The sequence below is a fragment of the Vitis vinifera genome, chromosome 18 (assembly GCF_030704535.1).
Source record: "Vitis vinifera cultivar Pinot Noir 40024 chromosome 18, ASM3070453v1".
Classification (NCBI taxonomy): domain Eukaryota; kingdom Viridiplantae; phylum Streptophyta; class Magnoliopsida; order Vitales; family Vitaceae; genus Vitis; species Vitis vinifera.
In genome coordinates, this window is record NC_081822.1 from 35,517,883 (window position 1) to 35,545,246 (window position 27,364).

General features: G+C 31.0%; 2 protein-coding genes and 1 long non-coding RNA gene across 6 annotated transcripts; 2 read left to right on the top strand and 1 right to left on the bottom strand.

The window, feature by feature from the left end:
* The first annotated feature begins 416 nt into the window (after nucleotides 1–416).
* LOC100265439 (probable carboxylesterase 18) lies at nucleotides 417–1,748 on the top strand. The gene has a single exon (XM_002268618.5). It carries the CDS (start codon nucleotides 600–602, stop codon nucleotides 1,596–1,598), a length of 999 nt encoding a protein of 332 aa, XP_002268654.1. The 5' UTR covers nucleotides 417–599; the 3' UTR covers nucleotides 1,599–1,748.
* A 10,725-nt stretch (nucleotides 1,749–12,473) lies between these two features.
* LOC100232974 (sucrose-phosphate synthase 1) lies at nucleotides 12,474–19,388 on the top strand (the record flags this gene model as incomplete). Its single annotated transcript, NM_001280928.1, is given in 14 exon segments — nucleotides 12,474–12,832; nucleotides 14,273–14,362; nucleotides 14,852–15,075; nucleotides 15,219–15,282; nucleotides 15,447–15,646; nucleotides 15,742–16,222; nucleotides 16,411–16,539; nucleotides 16,646–16,777; nucleotides 16,888–17,064; nucleotides 17,434–17,487; nucleotides 17,625–17,687; nucleotides 17,850–18,686; nucleotides 18,774–18,901; nucleotides 18,975–19,388. Coding segments are annotated over 14 exon segments (3,132 nt in total). The 3' UTR covers nucleotides 19,252–19,388.
* Nucleotides 14,881–23,008, bottom strand: LOC104877462 (uncharacterized). Of its 4 annotated transcripts, none has more exons than XR_009464861.1 (4): nucleotides 22,789–23,008; nucleotides 22,580–22,688; nucleotides 21,098–21,149; nucleotides 14,881–14,984 (listed from the first exon to the last, which is right to left on the bottom strand). It is a non-coding gene; the product is annotated as an uncharacterized LOC104877462 (long non-coding RNA). The 4 variants fall into 4 exon arrangements; XR_784558.3 differs by having other exon boundaries at nucleotides 21,098–21,137; nucleotides 22,789–23,006; XR_784557.3 differs by having other exon boundaries at nucleotides 22,602–22,688; nucleotides 22,789–23,005.
* Between the last annotated feature and the right edge of the window lie 4,356 nt (nucleotides 23,009–27,364).

Consider the following 27,364-nt stretch of genomic DNA (forward strand, 5'->3'; position numbering starts at 1 on the left):
CCTATTCAAATAAAAAATAATTTTATTTTCTTCAAAATTTATCTATCCTTTATAAATACCAACTTATAAAGTTCAATATTTTTCCTTTTATCAAATAAAAAAAGGTTATCCAATTAAAAAATTATTAAAAAAACCAATTTTAGAAATCTAAGCCTTCAATCATTTTTAGTTTTATTTTAATAAAAATACCTTCATTGTTTTCTCATGAAAATAACTATTTCTTTTAAAACATATTATAAATACTTGAAATGATTAAGAATATTTATGTTAAAAATTAATTACTCTTTAAAATATAAGAATTATTTGTATTTTAATGGATTAATTTAATAAAAAATAAAAATAAAAATAACTTAAAAAGAAGCAATTGATGACAAGAATCTCTTAGTAGAGTATCATTGTTATCCTCATCTCCTACTAAGCTCTCTTATAATAATAATAAGAATTATTACAATAATATTATTAATTATTAAATAATTATCATTTATAATTATAAAATGATAATAATATTATAACTATTTTTTGTTGTTAATATTATGAGACCACATGCCGTCTTTACATTATTACCTTTGATTTTTCCCTCCAACGTTGCATAGACTGAGATGGCCGGCAGCGAAGTCCGTACATCACCGGAGTTACCTTTGAAGCTCCGGCTGTCCCTCGCCATATTCTCCGCCGTGTCCAAAGTCTCTCTTCGCCGCAACGGTACCGTCAACCGCTGCCTCATGAGCCTTGTTGACTTTAAATCCTCTACCAATAAGAAACCCATCAAGGGCGTCACCACCTCCGACACGACCGTCGATTCCTCCCGCAACATCTGGTTCCGCGCCTACCGGCCTCGCGAGGCCGCCTCCGGAGAGAACCTCCCCATGATCGTCTACTTCCATGGCGGCGGTTTCGCGTTACTCGCTGCCAACTCGAAGCCGTACAACGACCTCTGCCTCAGGCTTTCCCGAAAACTCCCCGCCATCGTAGTCTCGGTCAACTACCGCCTCTCGCCGGACCACCGCTACCCATCCCAATACGACGATGGCTTCGACGCCCTTAAATTTCTAGACGACAACCCTCCCGCAAACGCCGATCTCACCCGGTGCTTCATCGCTGGAGACAGTGCTGGCGGCAACCTCGCCCACCACGTCACAGCCAGAGCCGGCGAGTTCGAATTTCGGAACTTGAAAATCCTCGGAGTCATACCGATACAACCCTTTTTCGGCGGCGAAGAGAGAACCGAATCGGAAACCCAACTAGCCAGAGCTCCGGTTCTTTCAATGAAGCTCACTGACTGGTACTGGAGGGCGTTTTTGCCGGAGGGGTCGGACAGAGACCATGCGGCGGCGAATGTATTCGGGCCGAAATCGAGCGGCATATCGGGGGTGAAGTTTCCGAAAAGTTTGGTGTTTATAGGAGGTTTCGATCCGTTAAAAGAGTGGCAGAAGAGGTATTGTGAAGGACTAAAGATGAGTGGGAATGAAGTGAAGGTGGTGGAATATGGAAATGGGATTCATGGGTTTTATGTATTTCCGGAGCTGCCGGAGAGTGGCTTGATGGTGGAGGAGGTGAGGGAGTTTATGAAGGAGAGAACAGGATTTGGGGATCAGTGACTTAAGTTAGCAATCGAAGGGAGGAGGAGCTATGGTTGTTTTTGCTTTCTTTTTCATTTTTTTTTTTTTTTTCATTTTCAAGCATGCATGGAGGTGTTGGGTGAATTATGGTTTTTTCTAATTGATGAATAAAAGAAAGTGATTGGAAAAGGGAATATGGAAGATTCAATCAATAATGCAGAGGTAATGAAATTAATCAAAGGTAGCACCTTTTCGGACCCTATATGTTGAATTTGTACGTAGTATTCCAGTGGCCCCAAAGTCGGCCCGACCCTGTAACTCTGGACTCATTAGCAGCTCGAGCCAAGCCCAGCTCTAAAGGCCGGAGCATGGCCTAGATCGAGAGGCCTAAGCGCAAACTCAGCCTAGGCAGCCCCTCTGGGCCCTTGTATCCAAACAATTCAAATGGAAAATTTGATGGTAAAAAGCTTTCATTGCTGCATTGAATCTATTTGGGAGTACTTCTGTTGAAGCGACTCCATTAGAAACACTTTTAAAGGAAATCACTTAGAACTCATCCGAGAGTTATTACAATTAATACGTTTTTTTTTACTAGCCGTTCCATTGAAAATGTTTTAAAGAAAATAGCTTAGTTTAAATATAAATCTTTTAAAAAAATGATTTAATACTATTTTTGGTAGGAGTATAACTTAAAAAAAATGCTTTAATAGTATTTTTTGGTAGGGATGCAACTTAGATGGGTTGACTTGACTTAACATAATGTTTGAGTAGACTCGTGCAATTATTTTTAATATTCAAGTTGGGTTTGAGTTAAGTTTTATCAACTCGAAATTATTTTGAGTTGAGCTCATGTCAAAGTTCAAACAACCCAAACTTAACTTAAACCCCATTATAATATATATTATCCTGTGTAATAATAATATTTATTATCTTTTTAGATTTTCACCAAAAAATAAAAATTAAATCAAACCATAATTATACCATATGCCTTTTCACTTTATTTAGAAAGATATATAAATTTATTTTTATGTTTTTTGGTTACAATCTTAAAATTTTATTCAATTTACAATTTAAATTTTGTTAAAAAATATAGATTTTAAAATTTTTTTTAATAAATATTATAAACAAATTTTGAATCATACAACCTTCTCAACTCAACTTGACATTAAAAAAAATAAAATTGGATTGAGTATTTCAAATTAAATTGATTGTTTCTTAATTTGAGTTTGACTCAAGTTACTCATGTTGTGATTGAACAGAACTTTCTAAGTGCATCCACCAAGAATCGAATTTAGGAATTTTCCCCTCTATTAGGTTGGACGTTTTAACCATTCAATCATGAATGCAAAGAGACTCACCGAGTGAACTAGGTTTTGGTATTCCTTTTAAAGTATCTATTTCTTTTATTAAATGATATTTGAGAAAAGAGGGAATAGGAAGACGTGTTTCTAGAATGAGCAAGATAGGGGTTGAGAAGGGGGAGTTAGTAGAGTTAGACTAGATTGGAATGAGAATAAGAACTTGTTTTAATGTATGAGATTGACTAATGCTCTCAAGTTGATGCAATGCATTCCACTAATTGACTTGATAATCAATCAATCCAACCTAATTTTTGATGATGTATTTTACGAGAAAAAAATATTTTTGGAAAAATAATTTACCAGGTGATTATTCAAGAATTACTTCTATATTTCTTAAAGTAATTTTCAAAAATCCATGAAACACCTAATTTTTATAAGAAAATACTTCCAAACACAATGAAGCATTTCCAAAATAATTTCAATAAATTTAATAAATTTTATAGCAAAAAAATCTTAATCTTTCTAAATAATAAAATAAATTTTAGGATTTTTTTTCAAACAACTAATATAAATAAGTTGAGAGTGGTGAAGCTTTTTATTGAAAAAAAAATCTATTATCAATATCATTGTAAATTCATCTTTGTTATCTATGAAACCCACCATTTTGAAAAATTATTTGAACATCCCATAACCATACACACACTCTCAATAGTCTTTAGATGCTTTCATACTTTCAATTAATTTAGCTATTTTTAATTAAAATTAGTTATCAACTAAAGACCACACAAAAAACTTCCTCCAATTTTTTTTTTAAACAATTATGGAGGGTAATACTTCGATTGAAAAACATGTTAGTATTTCCATGAAACTATGAATTGAAGATAAAGATAAAGTTTCACATGTCAACTTTAATGAAAACATGGCACACTGCAAATTAAAGATAAGCTTCATATGGGAAAAAGCTTGTGCTCCATGTCAATCATACAGGTACCCCCCAAGCTTTTTCAGACAAAGTCCATCATATTTGTGATTCACCATCAACAAAATTATTCCAATTCATCAAGATTTCAGACCAAATCAATGTTCCATGTATTGAAATGACACTCAAGAATTCAATTTCAGGCATATTCTTGATTCTTAAAGTACAAATCAATGGAATATATGCTCCAATATATCAGAGATTCTGCAGGTAGTACTTATAGATTTAATTAGTCTCTTTATTAGAGGTCAAGTTCAAATGCTGCCTTTGTATTAGTATGATCTTATTAATATTTTGTCACACATTATATTTTAATTTTATTCCTTTGCCTATGGCATATAATCATGTTGTGACTTCCCATTATATTCCCTTTCTTTATACTATTTATGTTTTTTCTTTGTTCTTTTTATTTTTATTTTTTTTTAGCAAATGGGTTCAAAATTATTCTCTAATTATTCATTTTTTTTAAACAAATTTTGGTTCCTAGGTTAGTTTGGTTGTTAACATAGATTATTACGCTTGCAAAATATGTTTTAAGGTTAGAAATTTCCATGGATGAATAAGAACAGTAAAAATTGTAGCATCATATTTTGTTGTTGTTATTATTATTACTATTATTATCATATCTATGAATGATTTAAACTAAGCTTGAACTTTAACCATAAGTTAAAAAATTTAGATTCTATTTAGAAAATGTTTTCAAAAATAATTTTATATATAATTTTTAGAATAGTTTTTGAAAATTGTTTTATGATATTTTGTAAAACAAAAATCACTTTGAGAATTTGAATGTTCTTAATATGTTTTGAATATGTTTTAAAAAATAATTTTTCTGATTTTTAACTATATTTAAATTGTTTAAAAAAAAACAATTTGAAATGAAAATTGTTTTAACTATTTTTCATATTTGTATAATTATATTTAAAAATAACCTTTAGAAAATAAATAAAATCAATTTAAAAATATTTTATAAAAACACTCTATTTTTTGTTTTTAAGAATAAGAAATAGTTTCTATTTTTTTTTATTGTCAAACCTGTTTTATTATTATTATTATTATTATTTTGAAGAATAGTTTTAAAAAACAATTATCCAACATATTTTAAGATTTAATTAGATTTAGATCACATAAGTATCGGAAAAAAAAAGAATATAAATTATATTCTTCCATTTTTCCTTTTTCCTCCTTTTTCTCCCTTATACCTTCCATAGTCTAAATAAAGTCCCATAATTTGTGCTTGAAAATTTCAAAGCCAATGCTTCAACTTGAATTATTGTAATATATTTGCATAGTCATTTTTAGGGGTTTTTTTAATACTTTTTTGTGTCATTAATTACATGTCACAATACATTTAATTTTTTAAACTAAGATAACATAATGTTTAGTATCTTAAGTTTGAGTGAATGTACATCTAATTAAGTTGATGATTAGTGAATAACACACATGATCTCTCTCTCCACTTTGCCAGCTTCTTGGAGATTCTAAAACCCTTGGAATGAGCAAATTATTGTATAGATGTTTCATAAATTCTTTAAAAATATGCCTTTTATGTGCTTTTTTTTTTTCCACCCAAATTCTTGTACATTGAATTATATGTTCCCAAGCCAAACTTCAACCTCAAGTTGTCACCTTAACTTATATCTATCTTTCCATGAAATACTACCATCCAAATTTTTTGACCTAATTGTTTCTAGAACCAAGCTATTGGATTGGAATCAAGCATTTGTTCTTATTCCTTTCTCATAGACAAATAAGTTAGTCTGCAGTAGGCCACTAACTCTTACCACATTTTTAGCCTTTGTGAGACAACTACAATACTAATTTTTTTAACATTAGTTTGCAGGATTCATCATCAATGAACATTTTATTACTAGATTTGAAAATTTTGATGGTACTTCTTAAAAGATTCGAGTTTTTAAAACTAAGGATTAGTTTCAATCAAGCCTCTTGAGATTTTGTAAAATAACCACTACTGATTTCAAATTTTGTCTGTAAACATATATGAAATAATATTTTAGGATGCTACCGGAAGAAAGTGTATTTACACTAAATCTCATAATCTATTAGGGTGCCACCCGCATAACTTTAAAATCAATGGTGGATTAGTGCATTTACACTAAAGCTCTGAGATTGAAAATAAAATTAATCCTAAAAATTACTTTATACAGTGTGTTTCATAGTGTTATATCTTAACCCAATCATGTTGAAACTGAAAAAGTAATTTAGATGCTCTATTCAAAATGCTTTTAATGTAAATATTATTCTCTACAAATATTGCTAAGAAAATTACCTATTAATCATTTCTCTAAGAAACATTATAAGTGATTTTTAAACTTTTAAAAAGTGTTTTTTAATTTTATCCGACACTTGATTTTTTTTCAAGAATATTTTTTATATTAGAAGTGCTTTTCAAAAGACTATCAAATGAATTCTTAGAGTTCGTTTGACAGTACTTCTAGAAAATGTTTTTAGCCTAATAAATATTTAAAAAAAAAATTTAGGTATTTGATAAAATTTTAAAAATTACTTGTAATATTTAAAAATCACTTATAATATTTTTTTTAATAGAAATTCTTGATAAGTAATTATTTTAAAAATACTTTGAGAAAAAAATACTTCCAATATAAACACTATCAAACATATTCTTAATCATATTTAAAAAATATTATATATATATATAGCTTAACTATTAGAGATTTGATGTTTAGTAGATGCTTGGAAGATCCATATATTTCCCTATTTTGAAAGACATTTGTCAAATTGAAAGAACTTACTATATAAAGTGTAAGGCATAAAGGGTGGTCTCCATGAACATAGGTTCTCAATATGCAAGTGGCCTACTCACTCATTTACAACAACTTCTCTATTGGGTGCCACCAGACAATCCTCACATGTATGCCGTTTTGCAATAGTCTATTGCTCTAAAATTCTCTCACACACTTCAACTAAAGGTTCTCCAGGCTACGTTTCCAACCTCAAAAGCCCTCAAGTTAAAAAAAAATATATAACATTTTCTTTAATTTCATGTTTGGTGTCATGGAAAAAATATGAAAACAGTTTTTTATGCTTAAATATAGAAAACAATGTATTTTGAGAGTAATTCTTTTATTTGTTTTTATTTATTTTTTAAGGATTATTTTAAAAAATAATTATGAAAATATAAAAAATAAAATATTACAGATAAAAATTATTTTTAAAATATATTTAAAAACATAAAAAAATAAGTTAAGAGTATTTTATGTCTCCAAGTAAACATTTGTTTCATAAAACATGAAAACAATTTTTAAAAATTGTTCTTAGAAACTTTTTTTTTTAAACTATTTTTTAAAATACTTCCAAAATAGAACTTATATTTTTTTAATAAATTATTTGTTAATCTTTATATAAGTAATTGTTTTTTAAAACACTTTTCAAACAACATGTATATTTTTTAACCTTTTTATAAACAATTAAATAAGAGAGAATTTTATAGATGTTTTTTACTTTTTATTTTATATATTTTCTTGATTTTGTTGCCTCAAATTTATAAAACCAAACATAATCTAAGGTTATTTTTGGTTCTTGGATAGTTATAAGGAAAGAAAAAAAGTGGTAAAATAAATAATTTTATCATATTTGATTATCTTATGAAAATAAAAAAAAATAAAAAAATATAATTAATTAGAAACTTATGTATTTTAAGATTATTTAATTTTATATTAAAGAGTTAAAAGAAGTGAAATGAGTTTAAAATATTATATAAAAATAATTTATCAATTTTGAATCTATTTTTTTATTTTCATTCTACTTTTCCTTTTTATTTTCCTTTTCTTACATTTTCCCTCAACTTTCTTATTAACCAAACATAGCGTTAGAGCGTCTCTCCTCGTGGGGTAGGTATATATATCTGTTAGGGAATTTTTTGGCATATGTTTTGGGGTCCATATGGGTTCCTAATTATATATGTGCATAGGAATCAGATTATACCTAAGTTTAAACCCTTGGTCATTTTTTTTTCCTTAAAATTTATTCTTAGTTACTCTAGAAATCTTGTGACACTTCAGAAAGGCCACTTTTGAAGCCATACTTTATTCAATTAATCTCCAGTCGCTTTCTGCCTCTATTGAAATCAATGCTTCCTAGTGATTCCATAATATATCATTTAGTATAATAATATTAAGTATTCCTAGATCATAAGAGAGAAGGAAATAGCTTTCTATATAATTTTTTGGGTCTGTTTTCTTTGATTTTTTTACAAAATAAATAAATAAAAATATCCATCTTTGACCTGACACTATATAATAATAATAATAATAATAATAATAGAAAGTAATGCATGGATTGTGAGCCCTAATCAAGGGGCTTTTTATTGTATTATAAAAAATAATTCTAAAATTACTATATTTTTTAATTTCAAGTATAACTCGTTTTTTGAAAAAATTAGTTTAGCATAAAAGTAACATGTTTTTAAAAGGCAAATTCGTAAAAAATGAATTCGATTTTTTCAAAGACAAATTTAATACAAAAATTAAACTCGTTTATTTAAAAGATGGGTTCAATAAAAAAAGTAAATTCGTCTTTTAAAAAGATAAGTTTAATGTAAAAATATAACAAATTGTGAAAAATATTATATTTTTATTTTTATTTGTTTAAATAACCATTTTTTAAATAATACTTATAAAGAAAAAAAATTCCCAAATCAAGTGGTTGTAGTGTCAAAAAGGTGGCAAAGAACATGGAAAAGAAAAGGGGTTGAATGACCACAAAATATGATGATAAGAGTCTATACCAAATTGGATATTCCTTGAAATATCCATTGTGTTCCCCCTCCCTCAATTCATTCCTATTCTGAATGATGCCTACTTCATTTTCTATGTGCACACCCCATGATGTAATCCTCCCAACCCACCATGTCCATAAACCAAAATCTCTCACCATAGCCTTTGATTTTCTCTTGTTTTTATCCAACCTTTTTTTTCTTAGATTCATTTCTTCTATCTCTTCTATATAATCCTTTTTGGAAGAATGTGTACGTTTTCGTAGTTTAATCACTCAAATGGTTTGCCTTTCGGTATTTGATGCCAAAACAAAAAATAATAATAGTAATAAATCCAAATAGATTTTTTTTTCAAATTAAGTTCTACTTTTAATATTTGTGACCGGTGGTAAAAACTAGTCTAAACCCTATTTCTTCTCTCTTTTTTAATTTAGTTTTTAGAAAAATTTTAAATTATCAAAAAGGCATTTACTAAATTTTGCATTTGGGTTATTAAAAGCCATGATAAAATCTAGACTATAGTATAAGAGCATGAACAATAAGATTATTAGGCATAAATAATATGACGAACAAAGAAATGAAACCAAAATATATATGTGGTATGACCAAATTGATTACGCCTTTCCATGCACATCAATTTAGTATTGTGATCGAATTTCTTTTTAATGTTTTAATTAAAAAAATGTGAAGAAGAAGATGAGAGAAACAAAAAGGGAAAACTAAGAACATGTGAGTTGAGTACGATTTTGATGGAAATTCAGGAAAAAGAGAAAGATATTTTAATCCATCCACATAACCTTTTATTTGAAGAAAAAAAAAAGAGATGAAAATAAGCAAGAATTAATAAGGATTATACGTGTCTAATTAACATTTTCCCTTTTAATTTATCATTTTCTTTCTTTCCCTTAGATTCTTTTCTTCTATCTTTTCTAGATAATCATTATTGGGAAAAGCTTTATTTTATTTAATTTTTTTCCTTGGCCTGTCATAATCACCCAAATGGGCTGTTCTTGTGATGCCTTGTAGGTATCTGATTCCAACAATAAATAAATAAATAACAATAATAATGAATAATGTAGAGGTTATTCAACCATGGTCCATGGATGGTGATGGGGCCTTCCTACTGCCGTTTGAGTGAGTCTTTTTCTTTCTTTCTTTCTTTCTTTTGGCTTGGAGCATTGCATTATTTGGCGAATGTGAATGGCCACAAACATGTCATGTTTGAAAGCAAATTGGTATACTTCAAACACAAGCCATACATATTCAATGGAAGGATACTAGAATATCATGCTAAACAAATTCTATTCACTATGCCAAATTCTATAAGCCCCTTTGGAATTTGGAAAGTTTGAGGGAAGCAAAAGAGAAAAAGAAATTAAAAATTTATTTAATATACAATTGAAGCTTGAACATCTTTTTAAAATAATTTTCATTATATTTTATTATTATTATTATTATTATTTTGTATTTTTAAAGACAGATCAAATTAGAGAATTTGAAGATCTATTCATTTGTTCGATTTTTTTTTCTTTTTTAATACTTTTCACATAAATCACTAAAACCAAACCCAGTATTAATGAATGGGGTTTCCGTTCAAATAAAAGAAAACTTCAATGTCAAGTTCATCCCATAAATTAACATACATTTTTTGCTATATAATTTATGGATTTTTACGGCTAAGATTTGTGAAATTAGTTGCAAGTCCCCGTAATGTGAAATGACACTCTTCTTGATTGGTAACAACTAATAGTTGCAATGATGGTAAGGAAAAATGATCATAGAAGAATGGAACCAACTTGGCAATAAAATGAGTTGTCCTCTTATGAATATTGGGACAAGAATAGTTAATGAATGTGTTTTTGTATGCATCATGCAAGCACTTGCAAAACTATGAAAAGTAGAAAAAACAAAACAATACTTTAAGAAAAGTACTAAAAGGACCCTCCTCTTGTAGTTAAAATTACATATTCCTTTTGATGTAGACTTGAGCCCATGAAAATGAATGTGCAAATGATACCATAGATTCCAATGAACCATTGATGTAATGTTTATTCACATTATATATATATATATATATAGATATACATGTATATTTAAAAATAAAATAAAAAATAAAATTGGTTTCATTGTGTATATTTTCTTTTATTGATTTAGCTTTTTTAAGAAATCTAAAACCGAATAAAATATTGATAAGCAAAATGAACCAAGATTGTATTGATATGAATTTGCTTCTTTGTTAGAGCTCTTTATGATCTTTATACATTTCATCGTTTATGAGAAATTATCTTTTGCTAAGGAAAAATAATCTCATTAGTATTGATCAATTAAACCATTAAAAAGGAAAAAGAAAAAGAAAAAGAAAAAAGGGAAAAAAAAACAAAAAGAAAAGAAACATCTCCATGTACAACCGAAAGGTGCTCTCAATTAGTTATTGTTGTTGGAGGATGGGCCCATCTATCATGGGCTCTCCCACCAAGTGAAAATGTCTTCTTACATTTTTTTGTTGTCACCCCCAATTTTTCCATAATTTGAACTTGAGACTTTTGAATTTTTATAGACAATCGTTGTTCTTTGAGATCATATATAGTTATCGTTTGGAGTTTGAAGAAATTCAAAAGCAAAGAAAATTGGGTTTTAGGGGCTTGAAAAGGCATAAAAGCTTGTTATTTTCATTGAAATGCATTGTAGCATACAAAAAAAAACTAATTTGAAGCCTCGATGACAATTTTTAAAAGCAATTATAAAAACCAACTTTTAAGAATAATTTTTAAAACTGTATTTTAATATTTTGTATAACAAATATTTGTTTGAGAGCTTAAAATATTTTTTATATTTTTAAATATGTTTTAAAAATAATTTTTATATATAATAATTTATTTTTAATCATATTTATATAATTATTTAAAAAATATCATAAAAAAATAAGTTAAAATAATTAAAAACAAATAAAAGTGTTATATGAACATACCATAATTTCTGTTTTCTAGTTGTTAATAATATTTTCCTATCTTTTTTTTTTTTAATTCCGAAGAATAGAAAATTGTTCCCATAATTAGTTACTAGATTAATTTTTATTATTTATTATTTATTTATTTTATCTAAACTATTAATCAATTTCATTGTTTTATTGTTCATTTTTTTAAGTTAAAATATATTTTCAAATATTCAAATTTTAACTTCCATTTAAAATCTTCACCTCAATGATACTTTTATATCAATTTTCAGTTAAATTTAAGGTAAATTTAAACATATTCAGAGTAAAAAATAATTAAAAAAAAAAAAGAATACACCACGTAAAAATTGTTTTTATTCTCCTATTCTCATCCAAGAATATCCAAAAGAATATATAACACTACAATGCCATGTCTAACACCACCAAAAAAAAACAATGACACTATTATTACTTTGTTGCGCATACAAATCACTGGTGTCAAACCACAAAAATTTTGAACACACTTAATACACAGAATATTCCATATTAGCTTTATTATTATTATTGTTATTATAAAATATAAGAGGCTAACCCTTCTCCACCACATGAACCGTTCAATGTGTTTAATTAGTTTTGCCCTTTATTTTTTTGAAAAGTTGTTCAAATAATTTTTTTTTCCTTAAAAAGAAAGGTGTGGTGGGTGGTGGAGGCTATTAGAAGAATAAGGTGTCTTGTAGAGAATAATACAAGAATAAGGATGTTTGAGTAATATGCTCTTCAAGGGAGGAAAAAAAATGGTGAGACAGAGAACCAAAGCAACCCAATCCAAGTTATTTAATCTCTTCACATCTTAAGTCAATTTTTTTCACAATATATAGAAAAATAGACATTTCAAGCCTTATAAAGAGCCAACGCTCTCTTCTACCTCTCTTCAAAGCACTGCAGACTCTCAAAGCCACTCTTTCTCACCAAGAAGCAGAACTCTCAAAGCCACTGTTTCTCACCAAGAAGCAGAGAAGGGGTGGGAAAATGGCTGGAAATGAATGGATTAACGGGTACTTGGAAGCGATATTGGATGCCGGAAGTAGCAGAAATGGGCTGAGAGTTGTTGAAGATGGTGATGAGAAGAGCAACAGCAAGAATAATGGTAGTAGGAGGAGAAGATTTGTTGAGGGGAAGGTGAGAATTGGAAGGTTGGAAGAGAAGGAGAAGGAGAAGGAGGAGGTGTTTAATCCCACCAAGTACTTTGTAGAAGAAGTTGTTAATAGCTTTGATGAATCTGATCTCCATAGGACATGGATTAAGGTTTGCTCCTTGCTTCTCCTCTCACCTATTTTTTCAATTCCATAATCCTTTCTTTGGTTTTTTATTTTTCCTAACTGTTTTTTTCTTCCCTATTTTTCCTTTCCTTTATAATAATTGAAGTTTGATGTGATATAACTTTTTTCAAAATTAAGAATAGTTATTCATGATACTTTATTAGAAAGTCACTTATGAGAATCTAACCAAAATATTTTACTAATTTTATGGAATTTAATATATATATTTTTTATTAAAACATAATAAGAGAATATAAAAAAATAATAATAGACATGGATATAATCTTTCATAAAATCAAGAATATTTATACATTGTATTATATCGTCAAGGTCGAAGCTCTGACATTAATCATTTGATTTTTGTTAAACTCAAATTCATCCTTAATGAAATGTTTGTATGTTAAGTTATATGGACTTTAATCCCTTAACTTGTAGACAAATTATGGGGTTGTTTTCAAGCCAAAGATGGTTAAAATGCAATGGAGAGAATCCATAGCTTTGCATCACCATGTTTGTCCCCACTCTCCACCACTATCACCACCACTATCACCACCCTTAGATTCTTTCATTCATCAAAGTAAAATATATGTTAATTTAAATTTATGGTACTAAAAAAGAAGATACTTATATCAAGATATTTAGCACCTTGTAAAGTGACCTACACTGTCTTCAAGTGAGAATACATACACAGAGAATTTGGTTACAGTTGTTATGGGATTGCATGGGCATCATATCTTCTCCTTTATTCAAAACATACTCAACTTTCTTATCCTTAAAAGTGTCTCATCCCATCTAAAGCAAATAATTATGCATCCCCCCCCCATCCCCCCCCCCCCCCCCCCCCCCAAAAAAAAAAGAAAGAAAAAAAGAAAAATATATGATATACATAAAGGTTATAGTGAGGTTGATGTAAAGCTTGTCCTTTTTTGACCTAGAAAAGAATCTGTTTTTTATAATTAAGTATATTTTTTATATTAGTGTTATTGAATAAAACAGTTAAAAAGTACTTCATTCCAAAAGAGTAAACATAATCTGCTGAAAATTTATTGAGGGGGAAAGAGTAAGAGGTTTATTTCAAGTCAGGTCATTTCCTTTTATAGGAAAGTTGGGGGTCTAAAACATTTATCTATACCTATTCTAAGTTTTGGCAGTCACCCAATTTAAGCAAGAAATAGAAAGATTCTAAATAAACAAATTGTGATTTAGGGTTATGCTTTATAGCACAAATTTCATAACAAAATGTGTTTGAACATGGACTCATGGAAAATTGACAAGGAAGGGAAAGAAACATCAATAATAGAGATGGGAGTTGTATCATCCAGGGTTTTTTTCTTCATTTTTGGTTTGGGGTGGGGGGTGGATTTTGATGTTATTAAGAAGTTTTAATTTAAAGGAGAAATGAAAGGAAATAACTTGTGAATGACAGGTGATAGCAACAAGGAACTCACGTGATAGGAGCAACAGGCTTGAGAATATGTGCTGGCGCATTTGGCATCTTGCTCGCAAAAAGAAGCAGGTCCCCCTTCCACACTTCTTACCATTTGCTCTTTATATTAAGAAATATCTGACCAATCACGATATATAAATATTTGGCTTCAAAATTTCATTGAATTATCGAAATAAAAAGGCATCAATTGGTGAATTTGGGCCCACACTTGGGCATAGCCCTATAGAAAATTTAGCAAAATCCTTGTCTCTGACAAGGTTCGTCTCAAGCTCTCTAGGTGCTTCACTGTCCTAGAATTTGTCAGAGTTGAGCATGAGCCGGGCCATGAACCAAATGAAATTGAATGTTAACAGGCCATTGGTCTGGGCTGCTTCAAAACTTGACAAAACATAGGACCACAAAGTCTTGCACGCACCATTTTTCATTCTAAAACAATCACCCCTTTTGGTATTAAAGAGCTATAGTGCCTCCACATTAATCTTCTGTATTTGTGTGTCTATAAATTTAGTTCTAAATTATATACTTTTTGAATTAAGAAGTACGTATTATGTTTTGTAGATTGCATGGGATGATGCACAGAGGCTTACAAAGCGGCGTCTTGAGCGGGAGCAAGGTCGCCATGATGCTGCTGATGACCTTTCAGAGCTCTCTGAAGGGGAAAAGGAGAAAGGAGATCCCAACCAAATAGAACCTGTCAAGGAGCAAATGACCAGAATCAATTCTGATATGCATATATGGTCAGATGATGACAAGTCCAGACACTTATATATTATCTTAATCAGGTAAATTACACAGTATTTTGTCATAAGCATAATCACCAAAATGGAATGTGAATCATGATGGTTATATAAATGAGATACTCGTACAATGCCAAAATTTTTGAATATGATGTGATTTTGAGAAATAACGTTTATTGTTTGTGTAGTATTCATGGGTTAGTACGTGGAGAAAACATGGAACTTGGAAGAGATTCAGATACAGGTGGTCAAGTAAGTTGTATAAGAGTCCTTTTCTGTGACATAGAAATAACTAAAGCTTTATTTCACATAACTCAAGGCCAATCTCATGCAAATTGAGTCCAGAGGGTGTTTAAATTATCTCAGTTTGGAGCCTAAAAATGAATCCAACTTTGGTGTCTTGTTGAAATTTCCAGGTGAAATATGTTGTAGAACTAGCGAGGGCTCTGGCAAATACGAAGGGAGTGTATCGGGTGGACCTCCTCACTAGACAAATTACCTCAACAGAGGTTGACTCAAGCTATGGTGAGCCCATTGAGATGTTGTCATGCCCTTCAGATGGTGGGGGCAGTTGTGGAGCATATATTATCCGGATCCCGTGTGGTCCTCGTGATAGGTAACTATATCATCAATATTGGCATTGTTTTCATTGTGATTTTAGAGTAATTACAAGGTGAAAACATGGGCTTAATGAGAAGAACTTTGATGTAGGTACATACCAAAAGAGTCACTATGGCCATACATACCTGAATTTGTGGATGGGGCTCTAGGCCACATTGTCAACATGGCAAGAGCTTTGGGTGAACAAGTGGATGCAGGGAAGCCGATATGGCCTTATGTTATTCATGGTCACTATGCTGATGCTGGGGAGGTAGCAGCACACTTGTCCGGGGCCTTGAATGTGCCAATGGTGCTAACTGGACATTCACTGGGTAGGAACAAATTTGAGCAATTACTCAAACAAGGGAGGCTATCCAGGGAGGACATAAATTCAACTTACAAGATAATGAGGAGAATTGAGGCTGAGGAGCTGGGGTTGGATGCAGCTGAAATGGTGGTGACTAGCACAAGGCAAGAGATTGAAGAGCAATGGGGACTGTATGATGGGTTTGATCTCAAGTTGGAGAGGAAGCTTCGGGTTAGGAGACGTCGAGGAGTGAGTTGCTTTGGAAGGAACATGCCTAGGATGGTGGTATGGACATTCTCTTTACTTCTTGTGCTCACAACAATGACCTAAAATAACAAAACCAACAGCACCTAGTTGTGCCTAAGGTAGAGAAAAACGAGCTCTAAAATGGCATCGCTTTACTAAAATTGGATAACCCTTCAGAACCATAGCTTAACTAACTAAACCAAATGGTACTAAACTTCCTGGTTTAGGTTATTCCACCGGGGATGGACTTCAGCTATGTTAAAATCCAAGATTCAGAAGGTGACAGTGACCTCAAGTCCTTAATCGGCTCTGACAAAACTCAAAACAAAAGGCATCTACCTCCAATCTGGTCTGAGGTAGACATTCTTTTAGTTGTATTTATTTTTTATTTTTTTTATTTTGCATCCTCTGTTGTTAATCCCTTGAACTGGAAGAGAAATTATTCAATTGAGTATGATGCAGATTATGCGGTTTTTCACAAATCCACACAAGCCCATGATACTTGCACTGTCCCGGCCAGATCCTAAGAAAAATGTCACCACTCTGCTCAAGGCTTTTGGAGAGTGTCGACAGCTCCGAGAGCTAGCCAACTTGGTAAAAAGTTTCACTTCTAAGCCTTTTCTCATTATCCAAACACAAAATAAATACAATTTTAACATTCATTCTGAGCTGAATTTCTTGTTAATTTCGTCTTGTTTCTGCAGACTTTGATTCTAGGTAACAGAGATGACATAGAAGAAATGTCAAACAGCAGCTCAGTTGTTCTTACAACAGCGCTCAAGTTCATAGACAAGTATGACTTGTATGGTCAAGTGGCCTATCCCAAGCATCACAAACAGTCTGAAGTTCCTGAGATATATAGGTTGGCTGCTAAAACCAAGGTGAATTTCATAACCCCTGTGGAACATTCAACACACTGAGAACTATGATAGAACAGTAGTGGGCACTGGTTTACTTTGTGATGACTAAGATCCAAAATAGAGCTACTACGATCCAAAAAATTGATGTTGGTAATGGTTAGCTAAAAGTTTATAATATGAATTGATGGAGAAGATAACGGAAAAACTAAGGTCCATCATCTCTATGTGTAAATGGCTCGGTTAAGCTTTTTTGTGTCAATTGCAAGACCCACATATCATCGCTTAGGTTCCTACTTATGGTTTTCCATGCCTTAACCTTCTTGTTTTGTCTTTTCATTGTGATATACAAACTCCTAACAGTAACACTTCTGTGGTGGGTTTCTTTTGAAGGGAGTTTTTATCAACCCTGCTCTTGTGGAGCCATTTGGTCTCACACTTATAGAGGTACAGCTTGAGTTTCTTCGCAGCCTATTAGCTTAAATAATAGTGAATCTACAACATTCTGACCTATATAAAGTTTTCTAACAGAAGAATAATAATGAATTCCTGATTGCTATTCTAATCTATTTATTGCCTTACAGGCAGCTGCTTATGGTTTACCTGTTGTTGCTACAAAAAACGGTGGGCCTGTGGATATTATCAAGGTAAATTTTAGACTAGTATGGGTAATTATTGGGCTAGCAACCCTGTGGATTTTGCTTGTTTAGATCCTGACCCATGGTCATTAGAATTTATATATTGGACCTTCACTAGTTTTCTTCTACATACCTATTTGTTTTATCTAACAAGGGACTCTAATCTACCAGGCACTCAACAATGGCCTCCTTGTTGACCCACATGACCAGAAAGGCATAGCAGATGCCCTTCTAAAGCTCCTTGCTGATAAGAACTTATGGTTAGAGTGCCGTAAAAATGGGCTAAAGAACATCCACCGGTTTTCATGGCCGGAACACTGTCGTAACTACTTGTCCCATGTTGAGCATTGCCGGAACCGGCACCCCAACACCCATCTTGGGATCATACCTAGTATTGAAGAACCCATGAGCGACTCCCTAAGGGATTTAGAAGACCTTTCTCTAAAGTTTTCTGTTGATGGAGACTTCAAGCTTAATGGAGAGCTTGATGCAGCAACTAGACAGAAAGAACTCATTGAAGCTCTAACCCGCATGGCTTCCTCTAATGGAAATTCTAGTGTTAGCTATCATTCAGGAAGAAGGCAAGGGCTATTTGTAATAGCAGCAGATTGTTATGATAGCAATGGAGATTGCACTGAGAGATTACCAGCAATTATAAAAAATGTGATGAAATCTACAAGCTCTGGTTTAAACCTAATAGGATTTGTATTGTTGACTGGTTTGAGTTTACAGGAGATATTAGAGAAGTTAAGGTGTTGCCAAGTGAACTTAGAAGAAATTGATGCATTGGTTTGCAATAGTGGGAGTGAAATTTACTATCCATGGAGGGATTTGATAGCTGATTTGGAGTATGAAGCCCACGTGGAGTATCGGTGGCCTGGTGAGAATGTTAGATCAGTAGTGACGAGGCTTGCTCAGGGAGAAGGGGGGGCTGAGGATGACATTGTGGAGTATGCAGGTGTGTGTAGTACTAGGTGCTACTCTTATGGAGTGAAACCAGGAGCTAAGGTAAGATTGTTGCTAACCATTTCCTATGAAAATTTTTGTAGAGGCTAGTATGCACTGCTTGATCCTATTTAAATAAATGAATGGCAGACTCGGAGAATTGATGACTTGCACCAAAGGATGCGGATGAGAGGCTTCCGTTGCAACCTTGTCTATACGCATGCTACATCAAGGTTGAATGTGGTACCCTTATTTGCATCAAGGGCCCAAGCACTAAGGTAAGATCTTTTTCCCATACATATGGCACACATAAAAAACACTAATGACTCTTTGCATTTATGTCTTCTGCAGGTATCTTTCAGTTAGATGGGGAATTGACCTTTCTAAAATGGTGGTGTTTGTTGGGGAAAAAGGGGATACAGATTATGAAGACCTGCTTGTTGGCCTGCACAAGACCATCATTCTCAGAGGTTTAGTGGAGTATGGCAGTGAGAAGCTTCTTCGCAATGAAGAGAGTTTCAAAAGGGAGGACATGATCCCACAAGATAGTCCTAACATTGCCTTTGTGGAGGAGGGTTATGAGGCTCTTAATATCTCAGCAGCTCTACTGACTCTCGGGATCAAGTGATCTGTTTTCCCCTTTATACTATATTTTTTCCTTTTTCATGTTTTGATGCATGTAGATTTCATATATATTGTAAAAGCCTAAATCTGAATACCTGATATAAGAAGAATATATATATATATCTAAACTTGTGTATAAAATTACAAGTTGTGCATAGTGAAATACTTTTTTACATCATTCCTCAGACTATAAGGCACCTAAAATGAAATGTCTAACTTCCAGGAGGTAATCTGTGCTTTGATGTGTGTACACTCTCATATGATATTTTTTCTGTGATGAATCATAAAAGTTAGCACATCTAATATATTTCAGCCTCAAGTATTAGAGTTAAAAACCAAATAACAATGGAAAGGTAATTGTATGTATGCATTATTTCAATCAGCATATGTATAGCATCAGATAAGGGCATTACCAAGCCTAACATAGTTTTCATGGAAACAATATACAAGTTACTCCAATTGTGTATCAATTCTTTCATGCTTGTTGAGCATCTATTAGTGTTGAGCATCTGAGTAAAACATTTACTCATTCAGTGTCTCCATATGTTCATGTAATGGATTCCAAACTACTAGTGCTAATTTTCTTCCAGCCCTTTGGAGAAGTCCAAGATCATGGAACTGATCGGCATTTTTTTATGCACAAAGATCCAATTCTACCTTGTGTTTAGCTCTACAAAGACATTCAAGCATGTGAAAAATACATTGAAAATAAGAAGAGGCATCCATGGATCAGTGGGACATTTTCCATATGGAAAGGACAAATTAACATGTGTGCACAACTGTCTTTTGCAATATGAACATATAAATTTGGAGAAATCAATGAATTTATACTTGATATAGCTTACTATTCAATTTTCATTGATCATAGTCATGATTTTTCAATCACTGCAAAGCGCAATGCTAAGCTATTTCAATTTTTGTTGTTTCTCAGTAATGGTTTTTCAGTCATTATAAAGCACAATGCTGGATCACTTCTATAAACATTTGTCTAGTCAAGATCTTTGTTACTAGGAACCCAGCTAGTTTGCCTTTTTCTCAATTCTGTAAACATCTGTCCAAATCAATTCTATAAACATCTATCTAGTCAAGTAGCTAAATGCATTTACGTTAGCTTTCTCAATTTGGCCCTGCAGAGAGTGCAAATACTCAGCTTCTCCAGCTTTACCAATAAGACAGCTTTGTGTTCCTCTTCCATGTTCATTTTTTTCCATTGTCTTAAGCTTAGGCTACAGTTGCACACCCATTTAAAATAATACTTATAGGGAAAAAGTCATAGGTACATACTGTGCATGCACATTCGTAAAAGCAACACTAATATGTCCTAGTTTGCAATTTGGACCACATAAATATCTATTCATTAAAATTAATATGATTGGACGATTCAGATTTTCACTGCAGTGTTTTGCTCAATGAAGAAAGATATATAAAATGGTCTTGTAAGTTGGAATAGGTTCTCTCATGTCCTCCCTCTAGCAAGTTCAGATATGATATGCATGCGGAAAAATAAATATATGGTGCTTTAAGCTCTTTCTTCATTTTTAAAAATCTTGAAAGTTTGGGATGAGCGCAACATATAGCAGGTCAAAAGGGAAAGGTCCTTCTGATGAGTTAAAAGGGTAAGGTCAATGTAGGTAATTCCCTTTTTTCCAAGTAATATGTGCATGCATGAATCAAGTCTCCTCTTGGCAATAGAAACCACTAACTGCTTTAGCAAAATGCATCCCAAAATTAAAGATCAGATGCCCCGTCAACTATGGCTATAAAACCTTACAGAAATATTTGATTGCAAAGGCCATTTTAAATTAAGAAATACAGAAGAAATACATATTAAAGAAGTCTAGAGGTCATACCTTCAGTATCACCTATTGGCTCAACAGTTTTATCCTTGACCTGTGTGAAATTCTAGTCAGCAAGTTAAAGGAACTTCTTCAGTAAAAAGCAAGAACTCAAGTGTTATGAAAGAGCAACAGAAAGATAATGCACTGTAAATACCTAAATGATCATATTTATTTCAAGAGCCAATTAGGCAGACATTAGATTGAATCCAAATTATAGGGAAAGCACAAATTTCCAATGGTTCTATAAAAGAATACAGTAACTGAGTTATGATATTATTTGATGGAACAGCAGTCTAAATAACATAAAAATCAGAGGAATTTGTTATTAATAATTCAACTTCAGAGGAAGTAAAAGATCCAAAGGAAATTCTGGATTACATTTAACATAAAAACAACAAGAGATCCAATCAGCTTGTGACTTTTAAAATACTTGTTGACAAGTATTCTGTGAAGAATGAAATATTATTCTTCAGCCTCGCTCTTTAATTCAAGCATTTAAAAAGAACACAAGACAATATGTGCGAGAGAACCCAAACAAGTGATATAGAATGGACAATTTTCAAAAGACAATATCCAGTTCTCTGGAGTTTATCACCTTCAGCTAGCTACAGAGTCCATTGCCACATTGAAGTTCATTTTTCATTAAAAAGAAAAAGGTGGAATAGGTAAGAAAATACCAATTCACAGTCTCTGACATGCATGCTAAGTTTGTGAGTACTGATCCTATGTTACAACTCAAAACAAACAGCAAAGAGACCCTTATTTTAACATCAGAAATGTTTAATGTACAAAACCCAAAAAATGTAAGTAAAATTGGGAATTAAACCTATTGTTCTTGTAATTTTCCATCTGTTGTCTCCACACCATATTATAGTAAGTGCTATTGCAGAAAAAGGCTGATTGGTATATATAAGACTAGGTGCACTTCCATCTTTTTAGTTTGCAATTTGAATCAGCTTTCCTCAATGAGTGGGCAGACAGGTCGGGTACTCTTTCTTGTTGAATAAGCTTCAATGTCCTTATGCTAACCCATTGTAGTCTGCAATTTGAACAACTTAACACATTTTCTTTCTCAAATTAACACCATCATGTGGATAATACTCCTTATTTGCAATTTTTTTATTTTTTATTTTATTTTTTATTTTTTTTATCAAATCAAGGATTTTGCCTTTTTGATATTGCCAGACCCTATGTTCATAGAGAGGATGCCCCTCATTTATAGGTCACTGAAGTCAGGAACAACATTCTAGCTATTCTTTACGATTCAAGGAGGGAAAAAGAGAGAAGAACTCAGAATTCACAACTTTCCATTTTCCTAAATCTAAATCACATAATTAAAAACCCAAACACACAATTGCAGTAACTCATAAAATTGAAGGAAGATCCACAAAATTGCAGCAAATCATAAAATTAGAAAAAAAAAAAGAAAAAAAAAAAAGAAAAAGGCCAAATAAATCAAAATTCGAAAATCACTATTTTCCAAATCACACTCACAGCCTTAAGCTACAGAGAGAACCTGCGACAACGTCATTTTCGATTGCATGAATGGCGGTAATGCGCACCTGCTCTCCTACAGAGATTTTTCAGGGGTTCGTCCCAACATCTGCGCCATTCCGACAGAAAAAACATCACTAAAAAATTCGGATCACTCACCCAATCAAGTTGTACTGTAGAGAGATAAAGCTAAATGGAGAGAAATGTACCGTTTGATTTAAGATTGCAAATACACATCAATTCTCCACACTCCAAGTTTCCTGAGAAACCTGAAGAGAAAGAGAGAAACGTGGTTGGATTCTTCTGCAAATTCAGGATTTGAACGAAAATTCTACAAAGCTACAGAGAGAAACGAGAGTGTCAATGTAGAGAACAAAGCACACCAGAGACTTATGAAAAACTGTCTTCAATTTTCAAAAAAGAAAAAAAAATGGAAAAAAGAAACCATGTTTTATAAAATATGTTTTGTGTGAACACATTTTAATTCTTTTCAATGCCTTTAATTGTTTCCATTTTTAGTTATTTTAAAAAGTAATTTTATAAATAAAGAAGATAATTAAAGTTAAAATACAATCATAAAAATTATTTTAAAAAATAAGGTAATAACATTTCAAATTATTAAATATATTTTTATTCTATAAAAAATCACAAAATAAATTTTAAAAATATTTTTCAAAAATTAATTTTTAAAACTATTTTCAAAAACACTTTCAAAATAAAAGTAATTCCAATCGCTATGCTGAGAAAGGATGGTTGGGCTAGTGAAAAGGGTTAAACTCTCGTTGTACCAATGCCATAAGGATTAAGTGCTAATTTTATAATATTATATTTAATTTTTTTGGTAAGAAAAGTAAAATAATGTTAATTGCATTATAATTGAAAACATCTATGTTAGGGATAGTGTTAGGTTCATGAAAATTAATCAAAACTTATTAAAATATTAAAAAAAATCCAAAAAATAATAGAAGAAGCGAAACAATAATATATATATATATGGAAGTTTTTTTAATAAAGAAATTGATGTGTACAATAATTTTGTAACATTAACAATATATATCGAATTTGAAAATATATTAATGTTAAACGATATTATGAGTACGTTTGGAAGTAATTTTAGAAAGTATTTTTAATATTTATAATACTTAAATGATAAAAATTTTCAAGTATTAAAATATAAAAAACGCTTTCTAGAATCATTATCAAACAAACTCTATATTTAGTTTAAATATATTGAAAAATACAAAAACATTATTAAATATATAAAAAAATTATTTAAAAATCTTTGATAATTTTATTTTTAAATTTATATTTATCTTGTATTTAATTATTATATAAAATGTATAATAAGATAATTAAAATTAACTTATTTACAATAAATTTATTTTAATTAATTTATAGTATTTTTAATTATAAATATTTGTAGTATTTATAATTTTTAAAAAATATAAAATTCTTAGTAATTTAATTTTTTTTTTGAACTATATGATATTTATAATTTTTTTATAATTTTAAATATAAAAAATAAAAAATTAAATAGGAGATAATTGGTTTGATCATTTTAAGATTAAATAAAGGAGTTAAATAAATTGAGTAGTCAATTTATTAAAAAACTTATATGGGTTGACATTATGACATAAATATAATTACAGTTGACTCAAACATATAAATACTTATGTCGTTTTGCAATCATGTGACCATGGCATATCAAATTTATTAAATAGGTTATATGAATTGGTAGGAACTTGTAGACTGCTATGATATGTTTCTTAAGGGACTCTCATTTAAACATAGACTTCCGACATAGTCTCAAGGAATATCCACTTAGAAATGGACCATAAAGTACTCTTATCAATTTGCAACCAAAAAATAATTGGAGGAGGAAACATTTAATTAAGGGAGAATACCCTTAAGGGTAGGCTAGGGAAAAATATGATCGAGAAGGGTGGATAAATTTGATAATTCTTCTGAAGGATATGGTGAAATTATGATAATTCTTTCAAAGGCCTTATTTTGTTTAAATGTCAAGACTACCCTTAATAAGTGAAAAACAATAGAAAAAAAAAAGTCTTCTTTAACCTACCTACTGTTTGTCGGTGTTGTAGAAGAAAAAAGAGAAAAAGGAAAAAGGTCAAACAGTTCAAATCATGATCTGAAATCGTTTTTAACAAGCTTTTTTTTTTTTTTTTTTTTTTTTTGTGAATCTAGCAGGAAATCCATTAAAGGTAAGTTTTTTTTTAAATGCCAAAAAAACAAAAATACGTGAGTTTATGCAATAAATAAATAAATAAATAATTTAAAAATCGGATTGAAGGAACGAAAAGTTAACAATTTTAACAATGTAGATCTAAGATATTAGATTTGAAATATTGAAGGAGGTTTTGAGAAAGAAATTACATTTTTTTTTGAGTAAAATATTATTTAAATTTATTATTTTGAATTTTTTATATTATTTTGGTCATATTGAAGATGTGTTTTTATTTTTAATTTATTTTCTGGGTGGGTTGTTTGATATGATTATTATTGATTTCCATTGAAAAGTTTTGCACTTTAGTTTTGCTGTTAAGACTTTTTTGACATGGCAGAAGAAAAAATTTTCTCAGTTGTCTCATGCTTGTTTGAGACTACTTTGTTTGTGTATTTATGAACATATTTGAATTTTCATTGAAAACTGAAATCCCTTTTGTATGGGACCACTTTGTTTTTTATTATGAATTTGTTAAAAAGTTAAGATCACTATATTTTTGTTATGAATTTGTTACCTTTTTGTATAGGTATTATTTTGGTATGATGAGTTGAATGCCTAGTAGTTTGAAGGTTGTGTAAAATAACCATTACTTCAGTTATAAAGTACAAGTACAATACAAATGCAATATAGTTATAACGAAAAAACATTAACATTACAATACATTACAATATACCAAAATGACAAAATATTGAATTTTTTTTTGCTGAACTGACATTTCTAGGCTATCATGTTGTATTCCTATCATAAAGCATCATTGCAAGTCAAAATTATAAAAAGACAACAAAAATACACTATTGTAATTTCAATACATGCAATTGTTGATGATAATCCAATGATGGATAAAAAAAATCTATAAAATTAATTTTTTTTATATAAAAATATTGAGGTACAATAAAAATACATTACAATTACAATACAAATACAATAACATTACTATACATTATGATAAGATAAAATTTTGAAAATTTCAAAATTCTTATGAAATTGGGCAGTTGTGGGTTCTTTGGCATATCCCTAACATGTCTAATATACAAAAAATATTGTTCTTTATTATATAAAATATGTTTCAATTGATTATAATTTTTATTTGTTTATTTTGTATTTGTTGTAAAATTTTCCTTGGTTGTAATATTGTGAAATGGATTGATTTGATTGTCGGTGAAAGAAGACGTACTTATGAATTGGTAAATGGATTTGGGAAATTCCATTTATGGCTACCTTCATGAAGGAAGGGAGATTGTACCTAAGGAGGATAAACAAATATAATACAAGGGTGGGCAACAAAAAGACATGTACATTGGATAAGGGATGTCATATGCTGATTTTGTTTCAAAGGCATGTGAACGGTTGGATATTAATTCAAATGGATATACATTTCATTACACCCTTGAGTTTGATCCATCTGCACTTCAACAGTTGGATGATGATGAGGACATGTATATGATGTTATCCCATAGTTATGATTATGCTCGTATTTATGTATTAAAACGAACTCAAAGAGTAGAAGTTGAAGAAGGTATAGTCAATGTGAAAAATGATTATTGGTAAGTGATATATCTTGTATTAGTTGTCATTAATTCCATGATGCAAGGTTCTTATAATATTAATTAATTGAGTGTGCTATAAAATACAATCATAATAGTATGGAGAAGACACATAATTCGGTTGCATCATGTCAAACAAACAATGAGTCTAATTTAGGACTTTCTCAAGGCTTCATGTCCAGATGTGCAGAAACTGAAGTTGAGCCACATGATTTAAGTCTTTGTCCTCAACTTGTTATTGAGAGTGGGCATAGTTTTCCTAATGCAGATGGATTTAGAAATGCATTATATACAATGTCATTAGTTGGTAGATTTCAATACAAATTAAAAAAGAACTCTCCAAAGCGAATATCTATGTGTTGTTTAGTGGATGGGTGCCCTTGGAGAATAACTGCTAATTCAGTAGGCACAACCAAAATTTTGAAAGTTAACATCTTCAACAATGTACATAATAATTGTGCAGATGTTGAGTGTTCAAGCTAACCTTCAATGCGGGGAAGGAGAGGTGCTCATGTCATAGAGCAAGTAATAAGGGCAACCTCTCAGTATTTGCCTCATCAAATTTGCAAAGATTTCAGGAGTTGGTATGGTGTTTCATTGAGTTATTAGCAAGCTTGGACATACAAAGAAATGGAAAAGGAGAGAATATATGGTCTTCCAGAAAACTCATATATGTTGTTGCCATGGTTATGTCAGAGATTGATAGACATTAATCCAGGGACGATTACTGAATCTACCAGACAAAATGGGCATTTTTGGCAATTGTTCATTGCACATTATTTTTCAATTCAAGGGTTTTCAATGGGTTGTTGACTTGTTATTGCAATTGACTCAACCCATTTGAGTGGACCGTATAGGGGCTCCTTATTTTCTGCAATAGCTTATGATGCCGATGATGGCATGTTCCCAATTGCATTTGGTGTTGTAAGTTCAGAAAACTATGAGGATTGACTGTGGTTTTTGCAGAAATTAAAGGGCATACTTCAAGATAAAGAG

What these genes read in the sequence shown, in the direction of transcription:
- LOC100265439 (XM_002268618.5), top strand. Translation starts at nt 600, where the DNA reads ATGGCCGGCAGCGAAGTCCGTACATCACCGGAGTTACCTTTGAAGCTC.